Here is a 20,064-nt window from a genome sequence, read left to right as displayed (position 1 = left end):
CCTGACAGCTTTGCTCAGGGTATGTGCTGCTTCTCAGCAAGAAGATACCTTCAGCTTTTGGCATGAAAGACACTCACTTTCAGATGACTTTATCTGTTTTAGAAGTAAATGTATTGACTAAATGTCAAAGCAGTCATTAGGAAAAAATAACAGGTGTTCAGGGTATGTCTATGCAATATGAATAAATAAAAGATTTATGGAGCATAAAACCTTCCTTGTTTACTGTGCTAATAATATTTTCAATCAAAAGTGGTGGAGCCAATAAAAAAACCCACAAGTACGTAGAAATCCTGATTTGTCATTATGACACAGCAAAGCTGACGTGATAATGGTATTGTTACAAGAAAATGAGTTCATCAAGGAAATACAGAACAGTTTTTCTCCATATGCTTGGGCTGGTTGATTTATTAATAAGCTTGCTTTCAACAGATGTCTCTCAGCATTAAAGACCTGAAGTTTGGCTGGGTTTGTGCCTTCCCCCATAAATTAGTATCAATAGAATCAGAAACAGTTGCAGCATGGGGAAGGCACCTCTGGAGATATTTGCATTTCCCTTCTTTGAACTTCATGAGTTCTTGCAGTCCATTCCTCCAGCTTGTGGAGTTCCCTCTGAGTGGCAGCATGTATCAGCCACCAGTCCCAGTTTTCTGCTGTACATTTGTGAAATTAGTAATGAAGCTGAGTTCATATTGAAAGATTAAATAAAAAACAAATTTACAAAGACTTAACTAAGCAGCATGAAGAGTTTAGGAAAATGTTTGAGGAACCAGCTGTCCTCCTTGTATAAAATAGTCAGCATTTAAAATTGAATATTTCAGGAGGGCTCTGACAATGAGGAAGAAGAGGGTGAAGAAGAGGAGGAAGAGAACACTGATTATCTTACAGACTCCAATAAGGAAAATGAAACTGATGAGGAGAATACAGTATGTATTGAGCTGGAGATAAGTGAATTGAATTTTTTCGTTATTCAGTGTTTTTTGCCAGTGCTGCTCATAACATATCTGGAAAAATACAGCAAAGACACTTGCTGCTATTCTTTCAAATACATTTTATAGCTTATTTTCATGTATGCATACTTTGGTTATTACTTTTGAAAAATTTTATGCTGTCAAATTTGCTACAGGTTGATTTCTTAAGACTGTTAGCTTTCACAGGTAGCTAGACTGGAAAATATTGTGTAAATAATGGTTTTGCAATGCCAGCAATAGTAGCAAACTGGTAGGATATAAGAAGGTAACCAGTTACACTCCACTAGATCTCAAAACAGAAAAGGATACAAGCCAAGAAATGTGAAATTCCTACAATACAAATTTGGGATTGACAGATTATAATGTTTGCAGCTGAAGAACCCACATGGTTGAGCCTGAATTACAGTTACATAGTAAGGAAATAATGAACAATGTGTTATAGTGCTAAATTGTTACATTTTTGTTGTCATGTTGTGCTTCCCAAGTAATTTCAGGCCTTTGCCCTGAAAACATCATCTAACTTTATGGACTTAATGGAAAATTGAATTAGAATAGGTGTGTTGAGGATAGAGACTTTTTTTTTTATTGCTGCCAGATCTTGAATGTGTCTCTGCACCTGCACATACACACACACACACACACACGAGTCTGGCAGAATGTTATGAGTGACCATAAATCAGAATATGCCTTTCAAGAAAATCATCAAGGCTGAAAACTTCTTTTTTTGAACAATTTGGTTCTATAAACATTTTGGTTGTGTATGATATAGAGGCAATAAGGATATTTTCCACTTTTTTCTAGGCTGAATGTTCTTATTTCTGAAATTAATGTAATGGATGATTTTTTCCCATTGCAATAGGAAGTAATGATTAAAGGAGGAGGACTGAAGCATGTCCCTTGTGCAGAGGATGAGGACTTCATTCAGGCCTTGGATAAAATGATGCTGGAAAATCTTCAGGTATAAATAGTTATTTTCTGGATTTGATGTACAGCTAAGTGTAGTTGATTTCTTTCTTAAAGTAAATAAGTGATTAATGCTTATGTTACCATACTAAAGGAATGAAGATTTTTTTTTCTTTGTTTTGGCCTCTTCTCTGCAGTTGACTTGTTTGGCTTTTAGTAAAATAGCTGTTACTTGTATTGTTTACCCAGTGAATACATGACATACTGACATATATTTTACAGAATGAGTAATGAATGCATCAGATACTGTGCAAAACTTCTGACTATTTTAGATTTTAATAGGCTTAAAATGCAGATACATTTAAATTTGCATAAGCTTTTAGTACTTTGTTTTCTTAGTCACATCTGGTAAATATTTCAGTATTGAGTATAGCAAACTCTGTATAATAAATGTATTAATAAGATGTACAAAAAAAAAATCTTGAACTAAGAATGTACATTCTACAGTCTGTCTCATAAGGTCTTCTGATTTTTCCCTAAGAGATTGCCCTGTAACTTTTTTCTTCACAAGCAAGGAAAACAAAAGGAGAATATAGTAAGCCTAATAAATGTAGTTATATATTTCTTCATTTTCCTGCAAGGTTAAAACCCTTTCTCAGTTGTGAAAATATGAATGTTGCCAGCCTGACTGACTGTGTCAGCATCTGATCATTTATAGAATTCACTTTTTTTTTCATAGCAAAGAAGTGGTGAATCTGTTAAAGTGCATCAGTTGGATGTTGCTATTCCTCTGCATCTCAAAAGTCAGCTGAAGAAGGGCCCCCCACTTGGAGGTGGGGAAGGAGAGTCAGAATCTGGGGACACAATGCCATTTGTCATGTTAACAAGAAAAGGCAACAAACAGCAGGTAAGGTATAGATACTGTTTAAATAAATAAAGATCTTTCACTTCAAAAAAAGTAACACAGGATTTTTTTTATTTATTCCTTTATTTCTCAAAATCAGATATAGACAACTTCATTTTGACACATAGAAAATACCAGATATAATTTCTTGGAATTATTGGTCATTAATGGAAATGATGTAGAAAAATTCTGTGGTCAGACTATACCATGACTATTTACATTTGGTGATTCTACCAGTAGGTCAGTGGTATATCTTACATGTATTTTAGACATAATTGTGGAAGATGAAGAGATGTGGTTGGTGGACTGCCACTGAACATTGAAAGGACTAGGAAGAAAAAGGAATATTTCAGAATCTTTAAGATTCTACAGCTTTTCCTGAAAACACTTTCAGCTTTAAATCAAGATATATGGTCATTGCTAAATTCCATTTCCTTAGTAACTGCAATTTGGCTGAATTTATTCAACTTGCAAAAAGAAAAAAAATCGTTATCCCTGAAGACGCTGTTAGGAGACTATTCCAGAATGCATGGAGTGAATCTCTTGGAGAAACTTAAATTAAAATCAGGTTGATAAAACAAACTAACTCCTTGCTTCATGCAGCTACACTGTATGTTAGTCTTGGCTCTTTTCTCCAGTGTATGTTTGAATTTTCCTAGCTCAGCAAATGCACAGTACACAAATCTTTACCTAACACATTCCACATGTATTTCTTGTCATGGTTTAGGGCTTTAAAAGAAATCTTTTCATTTTGGTTGTATAATTTGATGAAAATAAATTACTCTGAATTTATATGGAAAGCATACCTAAGGAATTGTTTCATACCATCTATCTGAGCCTTTCAAGTGTTTAGATCCATGTCATTGCTAGGTTTTTACATTTGTTACCTAAATTGTGACAATATGTGCTGTTGGGGTGTATAAACCTGGAGTAGGCTCCTTCTCTTCATTCATATGAAACACATTTCAAAAATCCATGTAGGAAGTGGTTCTTCTGTTTTCCTAGAACTTCAGTGTGGCATACAAAGTTCTACAGAAGCTCTGAGGGGGAGATTTTTGACTGCGGTCATTTGTCTGAGAAGGGATTTAAGAGGACACAGTTTTTAAAAAAATGTTGTTTAACTTTTTCAAGATAATTTACTAGGAGTATCTGTACTTACAAAGAATTTTGGGATCTTCATATTCCATGTAAAGGGGAAAGTATTGCAGAAATGTGACTTAGAAAGAAAGCAGAACTTGTTCAGGAGTTTTCCCTGCTCCTCCCCCAATATTTGGTTTTTGGAGTAGGCTCTTCCTGCCAAAACTCCTCTCAGTGTTTCTAGAAATGTAGAAAACAGTTGCTTTATAGACTACTTCAGCTCTTGAATTAATGAAAGGCTTCTTTGTCCATAGTTCTGTATTCAGGAAAAAAATGTGTTTTAGTGCAGAGTTTTAATAGAAAAATAAGCAGGAAAGAAGAGGTGGAGTTGAAAAGAAAATAATTATTCCTTCTTACGGTGCTTTATTTTAAATCTGCATGAGCAGAATGTGCAGTGAGTTTTGAAGTGATTCACTGTTAAGTTATAGCTGTAAACTTTCAGATTTTTAAAACAGTCAAAAGAAGTTTGCAGCAGCCTGGGAAGCTGTAAGTAACTTCATCTGCACAGTCACCAGAGTGATAAATGACATCAGCCTGCTTGCTCTGCTAGTAATGATTTCAGTCTCTGTGTTCTTTGTCAGTGGTGCTCCTGAAACAAGAGCTGGAAAAATGGAATGTGCTGTGCTTCCTTCCCAAGGAAGTTAACATTTGGTAGTGGAGGTCCAGTTGCCAAACACTCAGTTGAGATGTCAGTGTCCACCCAGATTTTAGTGCAGCATTAACAATAGTTTGTTTGAAATAACACCAGAGCAACTGATTGGTATTTATCAGCTGCATATATCCAAATTAGTGGTCATTGCAGGCTGATAGTGTCAAGACACCATGTTTTATCCTCAAAACTTAGAAAACTAGTAGCAGTAGAATCTAACATGGTTGTTTGAAATTAAATGATGGCATTGTGATTTATCCATAAGCCATGAGAGAGCAAGGGGAAATAAAGTTGGCATCATAAGGGATCAGAGCTGAGCTGTATCTAATACCATTTGGTGTTTCTGAACCAGGAAGTTTTATGCCAGGTAGGTATGAACTAAAATGAGATATAGACAGTAGAAAGAAAGTCAAGAAATTTGGTTACTGCCTAAGACAAAATATTACCTTCCCTTTGAAAGACTTTTAGCAAGGCTCCATAAAAGAATTATATCCATGGAATGGTCAAATCTCTCCCTGAATGTGGAATTTATCATCTCATTTATATCTTCATGTCTTTATCTCATGGCATTCTTGTAAAATCTGTGGTCTGGTCTTCTGAATAATGATCTTTGATCTTTCTTCAGTTTGACATCCTTAAAGTGAAATCCTCTGTCCTGCCCACGTCTCACAGATTTGAGAAGAGTTTTTTGATACACCTATTCACTATTTGCAAATTGGAAATGTTTCAATTGTTCATTAATCATCATATCCTGTAGTAATTGTCATCAGTGACTTGATTTCAGGTGGCAGCTGATTGCCTTGAGATAGTGACTCAGTGGTGTTTTGTTAATTGCCAGGCTGTTGTTTTTCTGTATCTGTTTCTCTCATTTCCACCCTTCTATAGTTCAGTTTTCTTTTTCTGCTTTAAGCATCCTGTCTGAAAACACCAATCCCATTTAGCTGGTAAATCCATGGAACAGAGAAAATATAAAGGACATACTAAAATGGATGAGGAGCTTAATGGTGAAGCTGAGGAATGATTTTTATCATGAAATGCTGCTAGTGGATTAGTTATTTGTGTAGTTTACGTAAAGTTCATTTGATGATATCTGGGAACTTGCACAGCCTGCTCAGCAATAAGTAACCAGAGCTTATTTTGCTCTTGGAATTTCAGCTTTCATTTCTATTCTTCCCTGCACACCTTAATAACAAGCTCATATTTATATTCAGTATAATATGCTATTACCCTCATCCCAACCCCCCAAAAAATCTTATCTAAATACATCTTGTAGCTGATAGGGTTTAGGGATTTACTGTACCCAAGTTTTTCTCAGATATTTGCAAGAGTCTCTTTACTGTTTCAAAGACAGTTTATTTTCCAGTGCTTCAGCTGAGTCTTCTCACATTCATCACTGCTGCTAAGTGGGGCTTTACTCTCTGAGATACCTTGAGACTGTTTAGTGATTATTGCATTAAATACCAGCCACAGGTGGTGAGGATTTTGCTTTTACTCTAAATCTTCTCAGCAGAGGTTTTGATAATTTATCTCTTTGCAGCTTTTGACAGTGTAACAGAAAAGAACACTTAGGAATTTACTTCTGTTTCTTTGGAAATAGATCTCCCATGATGAGTAACAAGGAGCAGGATTCAAAGTAGTTCATGGAATATTGAGAGTGATTATCCTTAGATGCATTACCCTTCTTATGGCACAGAAATACGTGTTTCTAATGGACATGGAATTGAAGGAGGAAGAGAAGTTTTTCTAAATGTTTGCAAACTTTAGCATTAAAGATTTTCTTAGAACTGTTGTTTCAGTTGTGGATAAGATTAAGAATTATTTCTCTGTTCTGGAACAGTTGTAAAAAAAAATAGATATGTAAAAGTAACAAATTGGATTTTCTGAGTCTGGGGAAAAAGAAATCACCTTCACTACACCTTCCTCAGAATATCAGCTGGATTTCCAGAGAAAGGGTACTTCTATGGGAGTGCCAAGCTTACCTGGTGTGCTTTATGGCAAATCAGGTAATGGGGGTTTCAATCAAAATGTGTGGTGGGCACATTTGGGTATGGAGGAGAAGGAAAAGATCAATCTGATACCATGGTTGTCTCTAGACTAAGAAGAAGCAGTGGGGAGCCAGAATTATTCTTAAAAAGAAAAGTACCAGCCAGGGAATATCTGAAATGTTTTTTCTCTGTTATCACAAGAGATAGTAGTAGATACTCTGCACAGGGGGCTTCATCTCTTTGGAAGGAAGAGACCTGAAGAGGGAGATGCAGCTTTCTGAACCAGCTGTGGTGCTTTTACCTCAAGACCAGGGCAATTCCCTGTGAGCAAATCAGCTGGTATGGAAACAAGCAATAAAGCATATGGCTGTGCCTTCCTAGGGAAGGGCAGTCAGTTTTGTTCACATGAATACTGTGTGTAATAGGTTTTCAACTCAGCTTTTTTGTGTGTTCTCTGTGTCTTTAGCAGGTCTTGCATTTTCTCATGCTGCTTTAAGTGAAATAGAGGTTCAAAACAAACCACCAACACAATTCACTACCTCATTGAAATAACCTAGAAATAACCATAGCATTTCTGTATTTTTGGATTGTTTTGTATTGGTTGGGTTTTTTTCTCTGATGGGCACTTAAAAACTTATTTTCATTTGCAGTTTAAGATCCTAAATGTACCAATGTCTTCCCAACTTGCTGCAAACCATTGGAACCAACAGCAAGCAGAACAGGAGGAGAGAATGAGGATGAAAAAGCTCACTTTGGATATCAATGAACGGCAGGAACAAGAGGACTATCAGGGTAAGAAAATCACCAAGGGTTTAGTTTTGATTTTCAGGTGAGCCTTTGTGGATCTGCAGAAAGCATTATTTGTGATGATTAGCAGCTGAAGTTCTAAATATTGATTTGCAGTACTTATAGGAAACCTGTATTTTCGTTTTAGTCATTTATTGTTTCCTCCCTGGTCTTTATACTTGAAGAAGTTTCTGTACTTGTTCCATGAAAAGGAATTTTCAAGCAGGTCTCAAATGTCAGCATTTCCATTATTTTGGGAAAGGGGAAGAGATTGTTCTTTTAAAATTAAGGTAATACAAAATCAATGTGATGTTTACTGCAAGACAGTTGAGTTGGATACAAGATGAATTCTGGGCAATTTAAGCTCTGCTTTTAAGCTATTAATAGGTGTTTTAGATATTAATAATATTTAGACTCCTTAGCTTTGCAAGTCCTGAGGTAACCTTCAGCAGAGAAATATAAAATGTTACCTCAGCTTCATATTGTAAAGGTTCTAGGAGTCCTCAAATCTGGAGCATAAGCATATATTAACAAAGTGAGGGTTTTGTACAGATTACGTGATTAATTTCTGTTTGAAGACGTGCAAGTCAGGCACTTTGGAACCTGGGCAGATTGAAGCAAACAGTTAATACAGCAGATCATAGAGTCCCCAGACAGGTGCACTTCATGTGTTTAGTTCTTGGGTGGTTTGTTTTGAGTTGTGTTTTTTTTCAGATTCAACTTCCCTTGGCTTACTCAGATGGTAAACAAAGCCAGGCCAATAAAGCTGATGTCTTCTGTTACTGTTTTCATTTAACATCTCAGAAGTTTTTTCTCTGCTCTTTTTTATAAAGATGTTGTAGTCTGGTAGTAATCACAGTGTAAGTAGTTAATTAGCAGGAAATCTCATTTAAGGCATTTAGTGAAAGGTCATTGTTCATCAAGAAATGGGAAATTAAAGCAGGTTTAATTGTAAAACACTATGGAATCCAGTACTACTTGCAGAACTTCTATAGTACCAGAACTAAACTTGTAATTGTAAAAAGGAGTATCTGCCAAAGTGAGTGTCTGCAGAGCTCTGACGTGGTAACACAATATATTCTTAGTGTAAAACATGGTAATTAGCTCAGAAACTTTCCTGAGACACTGCTCTTAGAAAGCCCACTTGTTAAAATGGTAGTGAGAGACTCTAGAATTAGACATTTTATTGCTTCTCTCAGACTTTTTGTGGGTTTTGCCTCATTAGATACTTCTAATATTTCTACTGGCCAAGGCATTTGGTTTTCATACCATTCTATGACTTTGTTGATATCTAAAATGATCCTGTTTAATCTAAGACTCTATTGTGAGCAGTTGTGCTTTATATCCAAAAAAGGATCACAGTGATTTATTTCTGTTGGACAAAATCAGAAAGCTGATACAAATTGATAATGGGAAATAGGCTTTTTAAAATTTTCTCATAGATTTTTATTTAGTTGCTGTGCATAAAACAGTACAGGAAGGAAGTCAACACAAAAGCAAAAGGTTTTTCCATAATTGACATCCCTTTTTAAAACAGGTGTTGATGCATCTTAACCTGGGTAATATGCAGAGTAAAACCAAACTAAGAAGGACCTTTTAATCAGGCTAAATTAAACAGACCAAATTACATTCACCTTTGGAACAGTTTTTTATTTAGATTTTGTGCAGTTGATTGTTACTTTTGAAGAGTCATCCTGTCTGTGACAAGTTGGTACCTACTCATTGAATGAAAGTGTTGGGTTTAAATTTCTGTTTGAAGTTACCAAGGGAGAAAGAATTCTCAGTTTCTGGAAGAATGCCTCAGGGTTGTCCCAACGTTTGCACATGTACTTGTTCTTTTCATCTGCACAGGGTAGCTAATAGATGGAAATTCACCAGTGTACTTCAAAGTAGTATCAGATAAAGATTTAATGTTTCAGCAAGGCTTATTATATTACAAAGATTTTTAATTTAAAGAACTATTAGAAACTTGGGTGGTTCTCTAGTTTAGACTGGGACTTTTCTGTGCAGATTATTGTTTTTCTTCACTGAAGAACCAAGGTGGTTTGATGTTCCTTAAGCTTAGAAAACACACTGTGCTCCCCTGCCATATTTGCCTTCAGTTACATTCTCCAGTTCTGAACCTCCCAGTCCCATATTTCCTTTCACCTGCTGTGTGGCAAACAGAAGAGGCAGATGTGCATGTGCTTGTTCATTCACTGCTTGCTGCTCACACCTGCCTGGCAGGGTTCCCTCATCTGCTTTTCCTCCTGAGTCTCCTCATTGCCCCCAGAGCTCTCTCCTGGCACAGGGGCTCTTGGGAAGGCTGATGTTTCACGGTGTTTGCCAGCATGGGCTCTCAGTGTTGAGTGGCTGCCTTTGCCAGGTGCTGAATTCAGTGTACAGAACATGGATACAGAGGTCACTGACTGTTGACACAGATACTGAATCAGTCACAGTTTCCCAGTTTCTCCAAGACTGGGTGGATAACTTCACTGAACGTTTCACCTGCATTCTGTAAATGGTGAGGGAACCTCATTAGAGTCTCTAGTTTAGCCCCACTGAGAGCACCTGTGCAGCAGGTGATGGGTGTGTGTTTCCAATGAGATTACCAGAGATTGGAGAACCAGACAGAGCAGACTTTCAACCATAATCTGTTTAACAGCTTATTCCACTTTTCCCCTTCATTTATCCCATCTGTCTGTTTGCTGAGTAATGTAGATCCCTGCTCAGGTGGACTGTAGAAATACTTTCCATTAGGTGTATTAACAGATTGGCAGAGGTTACCTCCTATGATCAATCTGTCATTATATTGGCTACTTATTAAGCATTAACTTAACCTGATAAAGAAACATTTTTTTTAATCATTAAAATATGAAATAAAGTTTTAGAAATTAAGTTTTACCAAATGTCCAAATACAATACTATCCTAGTTTATATTGCCCATAAATTGGCTGTCCAGGGCTAAACTGGGTAGTGTGGGCTGCACTTCTGCACTTTTTTTTTTTTAATTTCCACTGATGATAAAGTGAAAAACTCCATCCGTGGGACAGCTGGTGCAATGTAGGTCAGCTGAGTCACCTTCTTCAGGTGCCTGTCTTCCCTGGAAAATGATCCAATTATGCCAAGCTTAGACTTAAATACCTGACTAGCAAGGCCTAATTTTAGGACAGGTTTCTTGCTGAGTCTTGAATTGGCAGCAGCATTGTCCAGTTGTTGCTATTCCAGGGAGGTTTAATGTGGAGGCCACTCGTGCCTGCTGTGAGTCTTTGTTCCCAATCATTGATGAAGAAAGTGGTGGCTGATGTGTTGAGAAAGAAAAGGTTGCAGGTCTTCTCTTGAGCATCTGTGATGAAAACCATTGCTGGCAGTTCCTTCTGCAGGAACATCTGGAAATGCAAGTTCATATTGTGGGGTAGCTTGGGTTTATCAAAGCTGTGGATGCAATTTGTAACTTTTTGTAATTGATTTATCTGGAATAACTTGAGTGTTAACTCTACAGCAAAGTGTAAGTGTAAATGGCAGTGAAATGTGCATGTGTAAACTCCTATGGAAAAATGATCCATAGAAAATATATTGAACTTTCTTCTATTTCCTTTTCTTCTGCCTGAAATCGCAGAAATGTTGCAGTCTCTGGCACAGCGTCCAGCTCCAGCAAATACGAATCGTGAGCGGCGGCCTCGTTACCAGCATCCGAAGGGAGCACCTAATGCAGATCTAATCTTTAAAACCGGTGGGAGGTAGGACAATCTTCCTTTAAATGTGGTAATTCTGGTTCTAGGCAAGTAATTATCTTCATAATTGAAAGAGATAATGATCTCTGTAGTGAGCGCTTGGGCAGTCGTTTCCATTCTAAAGCATTCTCTTAAAATGCCAAGCAGTGTTTTGTGTTTCTAACACAGTGTCTGTACCTCTGTGACAGTTTGGAAGCCAAAAGATTATTTTTCAGTTGTGAAATGGCTGCTTGAATCTGAGCCTCTATTTGTAGGGCACAAGATGCATGTCTTTCTCCATGAGAGGGGGAGAGGATTGGTTTTTTTTTAGTGTCTGCAGAAATTCTCATGCTCTTTCTGTGGGGTGAATTTGACAGCTATTCCTGTGTATTTGATGCCCTGAATGGAAAGTAAGTATAGTAAAGGTGGGGAAGACTGAGCAGAATTTTCAATTTATGGTGTGCAAGAGCTTGCCAAAACCAGCATTAACATGAAAAGAGTCATTCCTGATTGCTTAATAGTTGTTCTGAGGCTTTAGTGTGTGTCTTTTTTCACTCAGAGTAAGCTGGCAAATAAACCTTAAATTAGCCCTGCAGCACACATTTGAATAGATAGAGTTTCGGTGAAATGCAGACTTGATTTCAAGTTTCTCTTTTCTTTGCAAATTCATTTTGAAGGTGGATTGATAGGAGCAGCAGCTGGGAAGGGACAGTTTACGTCCTAATGGGTCTGTCTTTGTAAACTGCAAATAAGTTAATGTAATGTACTATTCCTGTGTTCCAGTAGCATTTGCAACTTTGTCATGGAACATATTTATGATCATTTGAATGTCCTGATGATCACTCACTCCATTGAGACCTCATACAGACACTGCTTGTAAAGAAAAAAAAATTTTTAAAAGATTGCAGTTTAAAAGAAATGTTTTTTAAAAATGAACTAGATGTAACTCAATAAAATGAGTAGTCCTTTCCATTTAGCAATTTCATATCACTGTGACCTAATGCTGTTGTAGGAATACAAAGTTCTCAGATACTGAATTGCCACAATATTTGCTGGTGTTTCATTAACTGGTGCAGCATCCTGCTCTTTCAGACATGACCTGTATGCTGCAGTTATTCTTTAAATTCAACAGCCAGACCAGTAGAGGTGATATCTTTTAAATTATTTTCTTTAGAAAACTTTTTATATTGTGATGTTGTAGGGAAAATATAATTTAGGACTTGAGTCAAGTAGGTCAGATGTTATCCAGCAAAGAGTTTGAATAGTGTTTGCTTATTCAAGTGCCATGCACTTGCAGTTCTGATGCAGTTTTGTATTATGGAGTTTACTCTTTGTTCCTTTAAATCCATAAGCTGCTTGGAACAGAGACCAGGAGGTTTGTTTGAGCAGGTATATTTTATTTGTTGTGTACTGCAGTGCTCTGCCTGGCAGTCATGCATCAGTTGAGCCATCTCAGCCTGCAGTAAGGAACCAGTACTTTTCCTAACTCCATTTCTTTCTTTGAGACTGTGGATCCACCAGTGGCTTCCCACTGGCACAGGTTGTCTGTTGCCTACATTCTCAGAGCCTCTGATTTGTAGGATGTATTGAAAATTGTCTTCTGACTTTGAATGTTGCACTGCAGTCTCTGCCAAGACCCCCTCATGATTTGTTAAAAAGTTACCCTGTGATTTCTGAGGATACTGCAGGGTCTCACTGAGCAGATAGGAACTGAGCTGTAAATTTTAATCTCTGTCTAGAGAAGGTTTCACATTCCTGCCTGGTGGAACCAATGGTGTAACACAGACGTTGTCACTTCCGTGAGGACACTGTGTTGTGTTGTTGCTGCTTCTTTGTACATGAACACAACTGAAATGTTGTTTTCTTGCAAAATAACTCAAACTTACTGGCAATAATAGTTTGCTGCTTTCTTTAAGGTATACAACTTATTGTAGTAAAACTCCTGAGGTTAGGGGTAATCTAAGCAAATAAATCTGCTTGATTCCATGTAATGTACAGGTTCTGATAGCTGAGGTAGGAAGGAGGCCTTTCTTGCATTTCAGGGAGTGCCAAGAGTAGAAAAATTGATTTGTTGTTTTTACCTTTGCTTTTGTGTTGTTAAACATGCCCTAAGCACTGTTTTAGGAAGTTAAATCCAAATCTACCTATTGTAGCAGTTCATGTCAGAAATTAATGAAGGGAGCATTGGGTTCTTCCATATGTTTTTGGCCTTGAACAACTGGATCTCACTAAGCAATTAGCCCTCTATACTTTTTTGAAAAATGATAAATCTTCTGCAGTTTTTTACTTTATTTCTTCTCTGTTAATATCCTTGTTCTGTACTAAAGGAAATGCAGTGAGATTTACAAGCTTTGTCAGATTTATTATTATTTAGCATGTGCAAAATGCTGGATCAAAAATTGGTGTTTTTCTGTTTGTTTGGAATTGCCTGCTTGTATTGCCTCAGGTTTTGAGACCTGCTGGTCCTGTAAGGAGGAGATTCTTTCTGGGACTTGTACATTTAAGGCTGACTGGCCTTAAAGATAATTTACTGTGACTCCATTAAAAGTAGAGTTCCTTGATTTGCTTCAGCAGAACTGGGAAGAAAACAATTTTCTCTCTTGCCTCTGGTTCTGTAGCATTTTGTGGTAAGAGAGGCCTTTGGCTCTCAGGCTATTAAACTGCTACCTTCAGGAAACACAAAATTTACTAAAGTCATTTTTTTTGGTGATGAGATTATCATAAAAATAGACTTGTACCATTAGGACCAGCTTCTTGAAATATAAAGCGGTTTTCTTTTGTTTAAGAGGATTGAGATCCATTAAATGGCTTGGTTTTAAAAGTGAAATGAAATTAAGCACATTATATAAAATATTTTTAAAAACATTGATTACCAAGAAAGTCAGATTTCTCCCTGTAACTCTTCTGTTGAGAAGCAGGGCCTTACCAAGGATTTTATCTTGTTAAACCTCTCCTTATTAAAAGAAGTAGCTTCAAAATTTGTTGCTGTTTTGAAAGTATAGTATAGGGCCTGCCTGTGTCCAAAGTGCCCCTAGGGATGCTGGTACATACTGGCAAACCAAATCATATTCAAGTTAAATGGTGATCTCAGGTCTCCTGTTTACATCTGACTCTTATTTCTCTTTAACCCATTTAATAAAGAAAAATTAAGCATAACAGTAATAACAGGATGCTGGGATTTTATTAGCTAAATATTCTCATCATAAAGAATATTGCATTAATGCTGAAAAATCAGAGTTCAGATAATAAGGAGAAATGTGAATTTAACATGATTTCCTGTTTCAGCTGCTGGACCAACACAATTCATACATCACCTGTCTTAAGTTGATGCATTGACAGTACTTCTTTATGAAGCTTTGAATTCATTTCTTACTGAGAGGAGCTTTTCAAACACAGCTAAGAAATTCCAAACCCCTTTTCAGCTGTTTCATGGGAAGGAAGCAAAGGGAGGAATATGGGAGAGGGGCTCCAAATCCTGCAGCTGCTTCTGGTGGACTGCACTGGAGCTGAGCAAAAAAGAACAGAAAAGCCTCAGGTGCTTGCCTTGGCAGGATGGTGCTTGTTGAGCTCTGCAGGCAGGGTGAGAGTCTAACCCAGACAGCAAAGTTGGAGAGACACCTGATCACAGTTCAGTTCAGAGGGAATGGAAGGCAAAATTGTATTTATAAGCCATGCTCAGTTAGACAGACTCCTGTGTTTGAAAAGGTTCTTTCAATATAAATAATAACAACTACCTACCAAAAATCCCTGCAGCTCTGTGGCCCTCTGGAAAGCAGCTACCAATCCCCAAAACCTTCCCAACCCACTGTACACACTGACTTTGATTTCACTTTGTCAGAGCATTTTATTTTTGATGGATAGATGAGAATATAAAATAACTCATAGAAGTTAAGATTCTCTTACTTAGGGGAGTCCAGCTTGTGTGGTTTATTTGAATTTTGATGTTCCACAATATGGAATGTGATAAGTCAAATTGGATTGGTTTTTAATGGGCACCTTGGTGTTTTCTGTTTTTTACTTGTGGTTTTGGGTGATTAGGGGAGAGAGAGAACCAAGAGCATGGAAGCTGAGATTAGTAGAGAAAGGAAAGCAGAGAGTGAACGGGGAGAGGAGGTGTTTGGAGCTGGAAGTTTGTGAGGAGATTTGTGAAGAAATGCAGCACTGCAGAAATGCAGAGTGTTATGGATTGGAGGACATGAGTGCATTAGGGATAAGTGTGAAATCCAAATTCAGAGGTCTCACATGTCAAGAAATAGAGAGATTTTTGTGATCTTGTGATGTCTGCAACGTGCAGAAAGGAGTTGGTTATTGATATTCTCCTGGGCACTTCTCAGTTTAAGCTGTAAAGTTGTCCTGCTGACTGAGCTCTCCCAGCTTCACCCATGCCAAGGCTTTGTGATTATTCCATAGCCTGTGGTGTGATGGTTCTGTGTGTTTTCATGGCTTCCAGCTTTCTGCTCCAGCCGTGGTTTGTGTCAGAGGTTTTGTGTGTTTCCTTGTCACAGGCAGGCAGTGCTAATGCTCGAGAAGCTGACTGTGTGAATTTCATACAAATTAACAATGTGTCAGTGGCAGGAAGGGGAATGTGGGAGGAGACTACAAAGAATTGATGCCTTTTACGCATAGAGCTCAAGATGGTATTAATTACATCTGTGTACTGAGTTTGACCTTGCCAAACACAGGTTTGGATCAAGTTTACTAGGTTGGACACAAATGTGAAATACCTGGTTTGGGAAAAACTACTGTTGCTATTTTTGGCAGCAGCACATTGCTGTGATCCCCTGAAACAGGGATCTGCCAGCAGCAGATGTGTACTGGCAGCTGCTGCTTTGAGTGACAGTCATTTTGACCAAGTTGGAGACATGCAGCCAGTCCCAGCCTTTTTCCTTCCCTCCCCATCAGTAGAATTATTCCTTAAGAGGAGATGGAGAGTTAAAAGCGTGATCCTGCAATTCAGTGATGTCTGCCCTCAGTTGTGCCCTTCTGCAAGTGAGATGTCAGTCTACTAAATAAATAAAAATTAAAGTTCTTTTCTATTGAAAGCACATAGCCAGTGTTCTGATGTTGAGTTCCAAAGAATTGGAATATTAAATTATGTAACACTAACAAGTGGTTAAAACCAAATAATAGGAGGAGTGCTGCAGTGAGTTCTAATGATGCATCAGCTCAGGACTTCCTGGCAAAAATACACAGCATTTTTATATAAACAAATACTGGATATTAGAACAAAGCAATGCATACAAATACAGAATTAGTGTGAAAGCTTCAGAAGTTGCTATGTCCAGATAAGATATCTGTAACATTTTTCTTGCAAGATCTGCAGTAAAAACCAGGTTTAGATCATATGACTGTTGAACAAACACTGGAAGATGTTGTAAACATCTTTACATCAAACACTGATATAAAGAAATCTGAACTGTTGTGGCTACATGGTAGAAAATCTGGGTGTGTGGCCCTGAAGTTTTCTTGGAATTGTAAATGTTGAAATTTTATTTTGATGTCTATTATTAATTTTAATGTGCAGCCTAAAATCAGCTGAAAAGGAGCCCGGATGCAGGAACTGCATTGTGCTGAAGTTAGTGACACTGGGGTGGCCTTTCTGCTGCATTGCCCTGGTCTTGTTGAATCCCCTGCCTACAAACTGCTGACATTCTTCAGTGCATTTCTATGTTCTTAAGAGAATTAAATGTGACTTTTTTGTGGGTAGGGATGTGTTCTTGAACAAGGGATGGTGGAAGATTTAAATGCACCTATCAACTCTAAAAAAAGTTCTAACCAATTATTTGCCTCTAGAAAACCCTTTGTAACATTTCTGCACAACTTGTAAGCATTAAGAAACTGCACAGAAAGATGAAAACTATTTACAAAAACTTTTTTTTCAGCAAATTCATGGCTGTGCTTCAGTAGTTGAACATCTCATCTGCAATGATAAGGTTGATGTGAGAAACAGCTACTCACTTTTCATAGTTTAGGAAGGTTTATTAAACCTTGTCTAAAATACAACAGAAGACTGAATAGAGAAAAAAGGGAGCAAAATATTTTCCCTGCCATGTGCTCAGCCCCCTCACAATGGAGGTTTTCTCTTTTTAACCCTTTAACCCCTCCCAAAGTTCTGTCCATCAACCCCTTCTTCGCTGCCCAGTGGTGGAGATCTCTGCCTCAAACCCTGACTGGAGGTCAGGTGTTCCACAGTGACAGCCAGCCCTCCCAGCTGGCCCTTGATACCCATGTGAGGGGGAACAACAGAACTATAAACCTGTAAAACTGTTCTTAACCTATATCCATGATATTTGTCTGTTAATTGTGAGGGTCAATCATCGCATCACTCATCTATCACATGCAGATTATCCCCCTGCTTTTGTCTGGTGTGCCTTTTGAAATGGTTGTGCAGAGAAATGTGTAACTTTGAGGGTCAGAGAGTATCAGAATGAGTGGCAGCTGCTCTTGGGGCCGCTCACCTGCAGAGTTCTGGGCCCCTCTGATCAGGCTGCTCTGATTGCTGTCTCTGCTCTTCCTGCAGGAGACGTTGATCCAGCCGCCAGTGTCATTTCATTAGGTCCTGTATCTCTGGTGTTGTGGAGTCCTCCAGCGATTAAACGAGAGCAGTGGACACATCTCAGCATGTCAGCCTAGAGCGTTCAGAACCGAAACCTGGGACAGGCTGGGGCCGTGGGGCACGAAGAGCAGCCTCCCCTCTCCCCCCCCACCCCCCCAAAAAAAGCTTTTTGTTATGGGAACCGTGTTGAGGGTTAATCTTCTCATAGGAGCAGAAGCAAACGAGCGAGATGGGGAACTTGACCTGCGAGCAGCTCGGCGAGAGCCGGGAGCAGCCTGGAGTTCAGCCGATGGCACTGGAACGGGAAAGGCCTTTGGCAGCTCAGCCTGCAGGGAAATAAAGCTCTGAACTCGCCACAAGTTACGTTGTCTCCGACTCGAGCACTTGGTGTTGGAAGGATGTTCTTTGGGGCTGCAAATCTACAGTAGAAACACATAGAGCAAACAGCAAAATCCAGAAGAAAACCCTGCCGAGTAGGATAACTTCTCAAACACTCCTCAGCCAGAATGTTCTTGGTTAAGGAAGAGCCTTTTGCTGCCAGATGTGCCAGAAAGGGGGTGGGGAGGGGTGAAAAACTGAAAGAGCCAAGGAGGTAAAATGTCTGTTAAGGTTTAAAATAGAAAGTGAAGTTGATGAACACGTGGTGTTGACTCGTACTGCTTGGAACAGCCTGACACCAGCCTAAGGACAGGGATATAGTTAAGCCCATTGTATGTATCATTGAAAACCAAAATGTGCCAGTCAGCATAACAGGAGGATGTCAAGGAGTGGATCCAAATATTTTGTTGATCTTCATGGGTTGATAAGCCTCTGTGTCTATTGAAACAAACAAAAAGTTTAAAAAAAAAAAAAGATTTAAGTCTGGAAACAAGTAGAATTTTTATTTTTTTCTAAGTAGAAATGAGGTTTCTTGGTCTGTTTCTGACAATCTGTTATTTATTAGCATAGGGTTTTGTTTGCTTTCAGGTAGAGGTAGTTCATTGAGTTCAAGAGCCCATCTGTATGTTACTACTAATTCTTTTTTCTAGCTCTTTTAAAATCCTTTTTACCACTGGTTTTGGTTTCTGCATGTAGGAAGAGAGACTTGTAAAATTGTAACATTTCATACAGAAATGCCGCCCGATCTTCACCAGCTTCAGAAATCTGACCTTTGCCAATGCTGCAATAAAGTGTTGTAATTTAGAGTCAGTGTCTGCCTCTTGACATTCACTTTGTTCTTTGGAAATGATGTTTTGGAGGGTTTGTGGTGTATTGTGGGCTGTAGTTTGGACAGGAATTCCAGATCTTCAAGTCTTATGTGATTTTTTCATATAGTTCTCTTTTCACATGAATTTCATGGGTATGTTCATTAATCATATTTGTAACTCTGAGCTCCTCCAGGAACGTCTCCTGTGCCAGTATGACTGTATCCCCTGGTCAAGTTCTACTTCCCCAAACAACAATGCCTACCAATTGCTAATTGCAAATTAAGCATCTAATTGTGGTTCAGACTAGAGTCAACTGCCTTTTCTCACCATGTTGCTTGGTTTCAAAAGCATTTAATTGATTCAAATTGAGTAACTGCATAAAAATAAAATATTAGCTCTGTTTTATATGTGTCAATCCAATGCCCTGGATGGCATTGGGATCAATGGGAATGTCTTTATAAATTATTTACTAAAGATAGGTTAGAGTCAGCTGGGGGTTTTCCTGACTTGGTCTGAAATCAAAAAAACAGTTCAGTGAAACCTTCTGAAGTTTAATTTTAAAATTAATTATTCTAATATTGTACCAAATAAGAACCTCAAAGATCATTGTGAGTGAAATAATCAGGGTTGAATGTACAGGGACAAACCTTTTAGCAGGGCCTGTTGCAGTAGGACAAGGAGTGATGGTTGTAAACTAAATTAGATATAAGGAGGAAAATTTTACAGTGAGGGTGATGAGACACTGGCACAGGTTTCCCAGAGAGGTGGTGGATGCCCCATCCCTGGAAACAGGCAAGATTTCACCCTGATGTATTTGAAGCTGTCCCTCTCATTGCAGGGGTGTTGAGCTGGGTGATTTTTAGAAATCCCTTCCCTTCCAACCCAAACCATTCTATGATACACAGAAAAACCCCAGTTTGCATCCACTTTATTCCTCACCTTGCCATGTGCTGACCCCACATCTCGTGGCTGGATGCTGGTCCTGCTGCTTGCACAGCAGTTTCACCACCTGATCCACGTGCAGGTCCTTGCTGCAGGGATTGCATGGCTCCCTCTCATGTCTTCAGAAAATTTTGCTTTCCTTTAGAGGGTGTTTGATTAAAATTGTTGGGTGAGCAGCCTGGGATTGATACAGAATGGGGAATTTTGTTTTGCCTCTGTTTTGGTCAGTGTCTGTCACCTATGAAGATTGCTGCTTTACCCAGATTACAAGATGTTTGTTTTAATTAATGAAATTGTGTTTAATGTCATTGCTTCTCTTTCCCTGCAGTGCAGTGACCCACAGGTGTATCTGGTC

General features: G+C 38.4%; 1 protein-coding gene across 3 annotated transcripts in view; it reads left to right on the top strand.

The window, feature by feature from the left end:
• The window catches only part of UPF2 (UPF2 regulator of nonsense mediated mRNA decay), a gene marked incomplete at its 3' end in the record, with an annotated part of 53,683 nt that extends 34,919 nt beyond the window's left edge, over nt 1-18,764 (top strand). For 2 of the 3 annotated variants that reach the window (XM_084206057.1, XM_084206058.1), the window contains exons 17-22: nt 819-923; nt 1,828-1,926; nt 2,611-2,778; nt 7,197-7,338; nt 10,931-11,051; nt 17,545-18,764. In XM_084206057.1, the coding sequence (XP_084062183.1) occupies nt 819-923; nt 1,828-1,926; nt 2,611-2,778; nt 7,197-7,338; nt 10,931-11,051; nt 17,545-17,554 (645 nt within the window). Of the gene's footprint in view, nt 1-818; nt 924-1,827; nt 1,927-2,610; nt 2,779-7,196; nt 7,339-10,930; nt 11,056-17,544 lie in introns of those variants that run through there. The other variant, XM_084206059.1, reaches the window with a different exon arrangement.
• Nucleotides 18,765-20,064: the final 1,300 nt, after the last annotated feature.

The sequence above is a fragment of the Fringilla coelebs genome (genome assembly GCF_963513975.1).
Source record: "Fringilla coelebs genome assembly, chromosome: 5".
NCBI lineage: Eukaryota > Metazoa > Chordata > Aves > Passeriformes > Fringillidae > Fringilla > Fringilla coelebs.
Note: the sequence above shows the minus strand (reverse complement) of the source record. Positions and strands in the feature narration are given on the sequence as shown.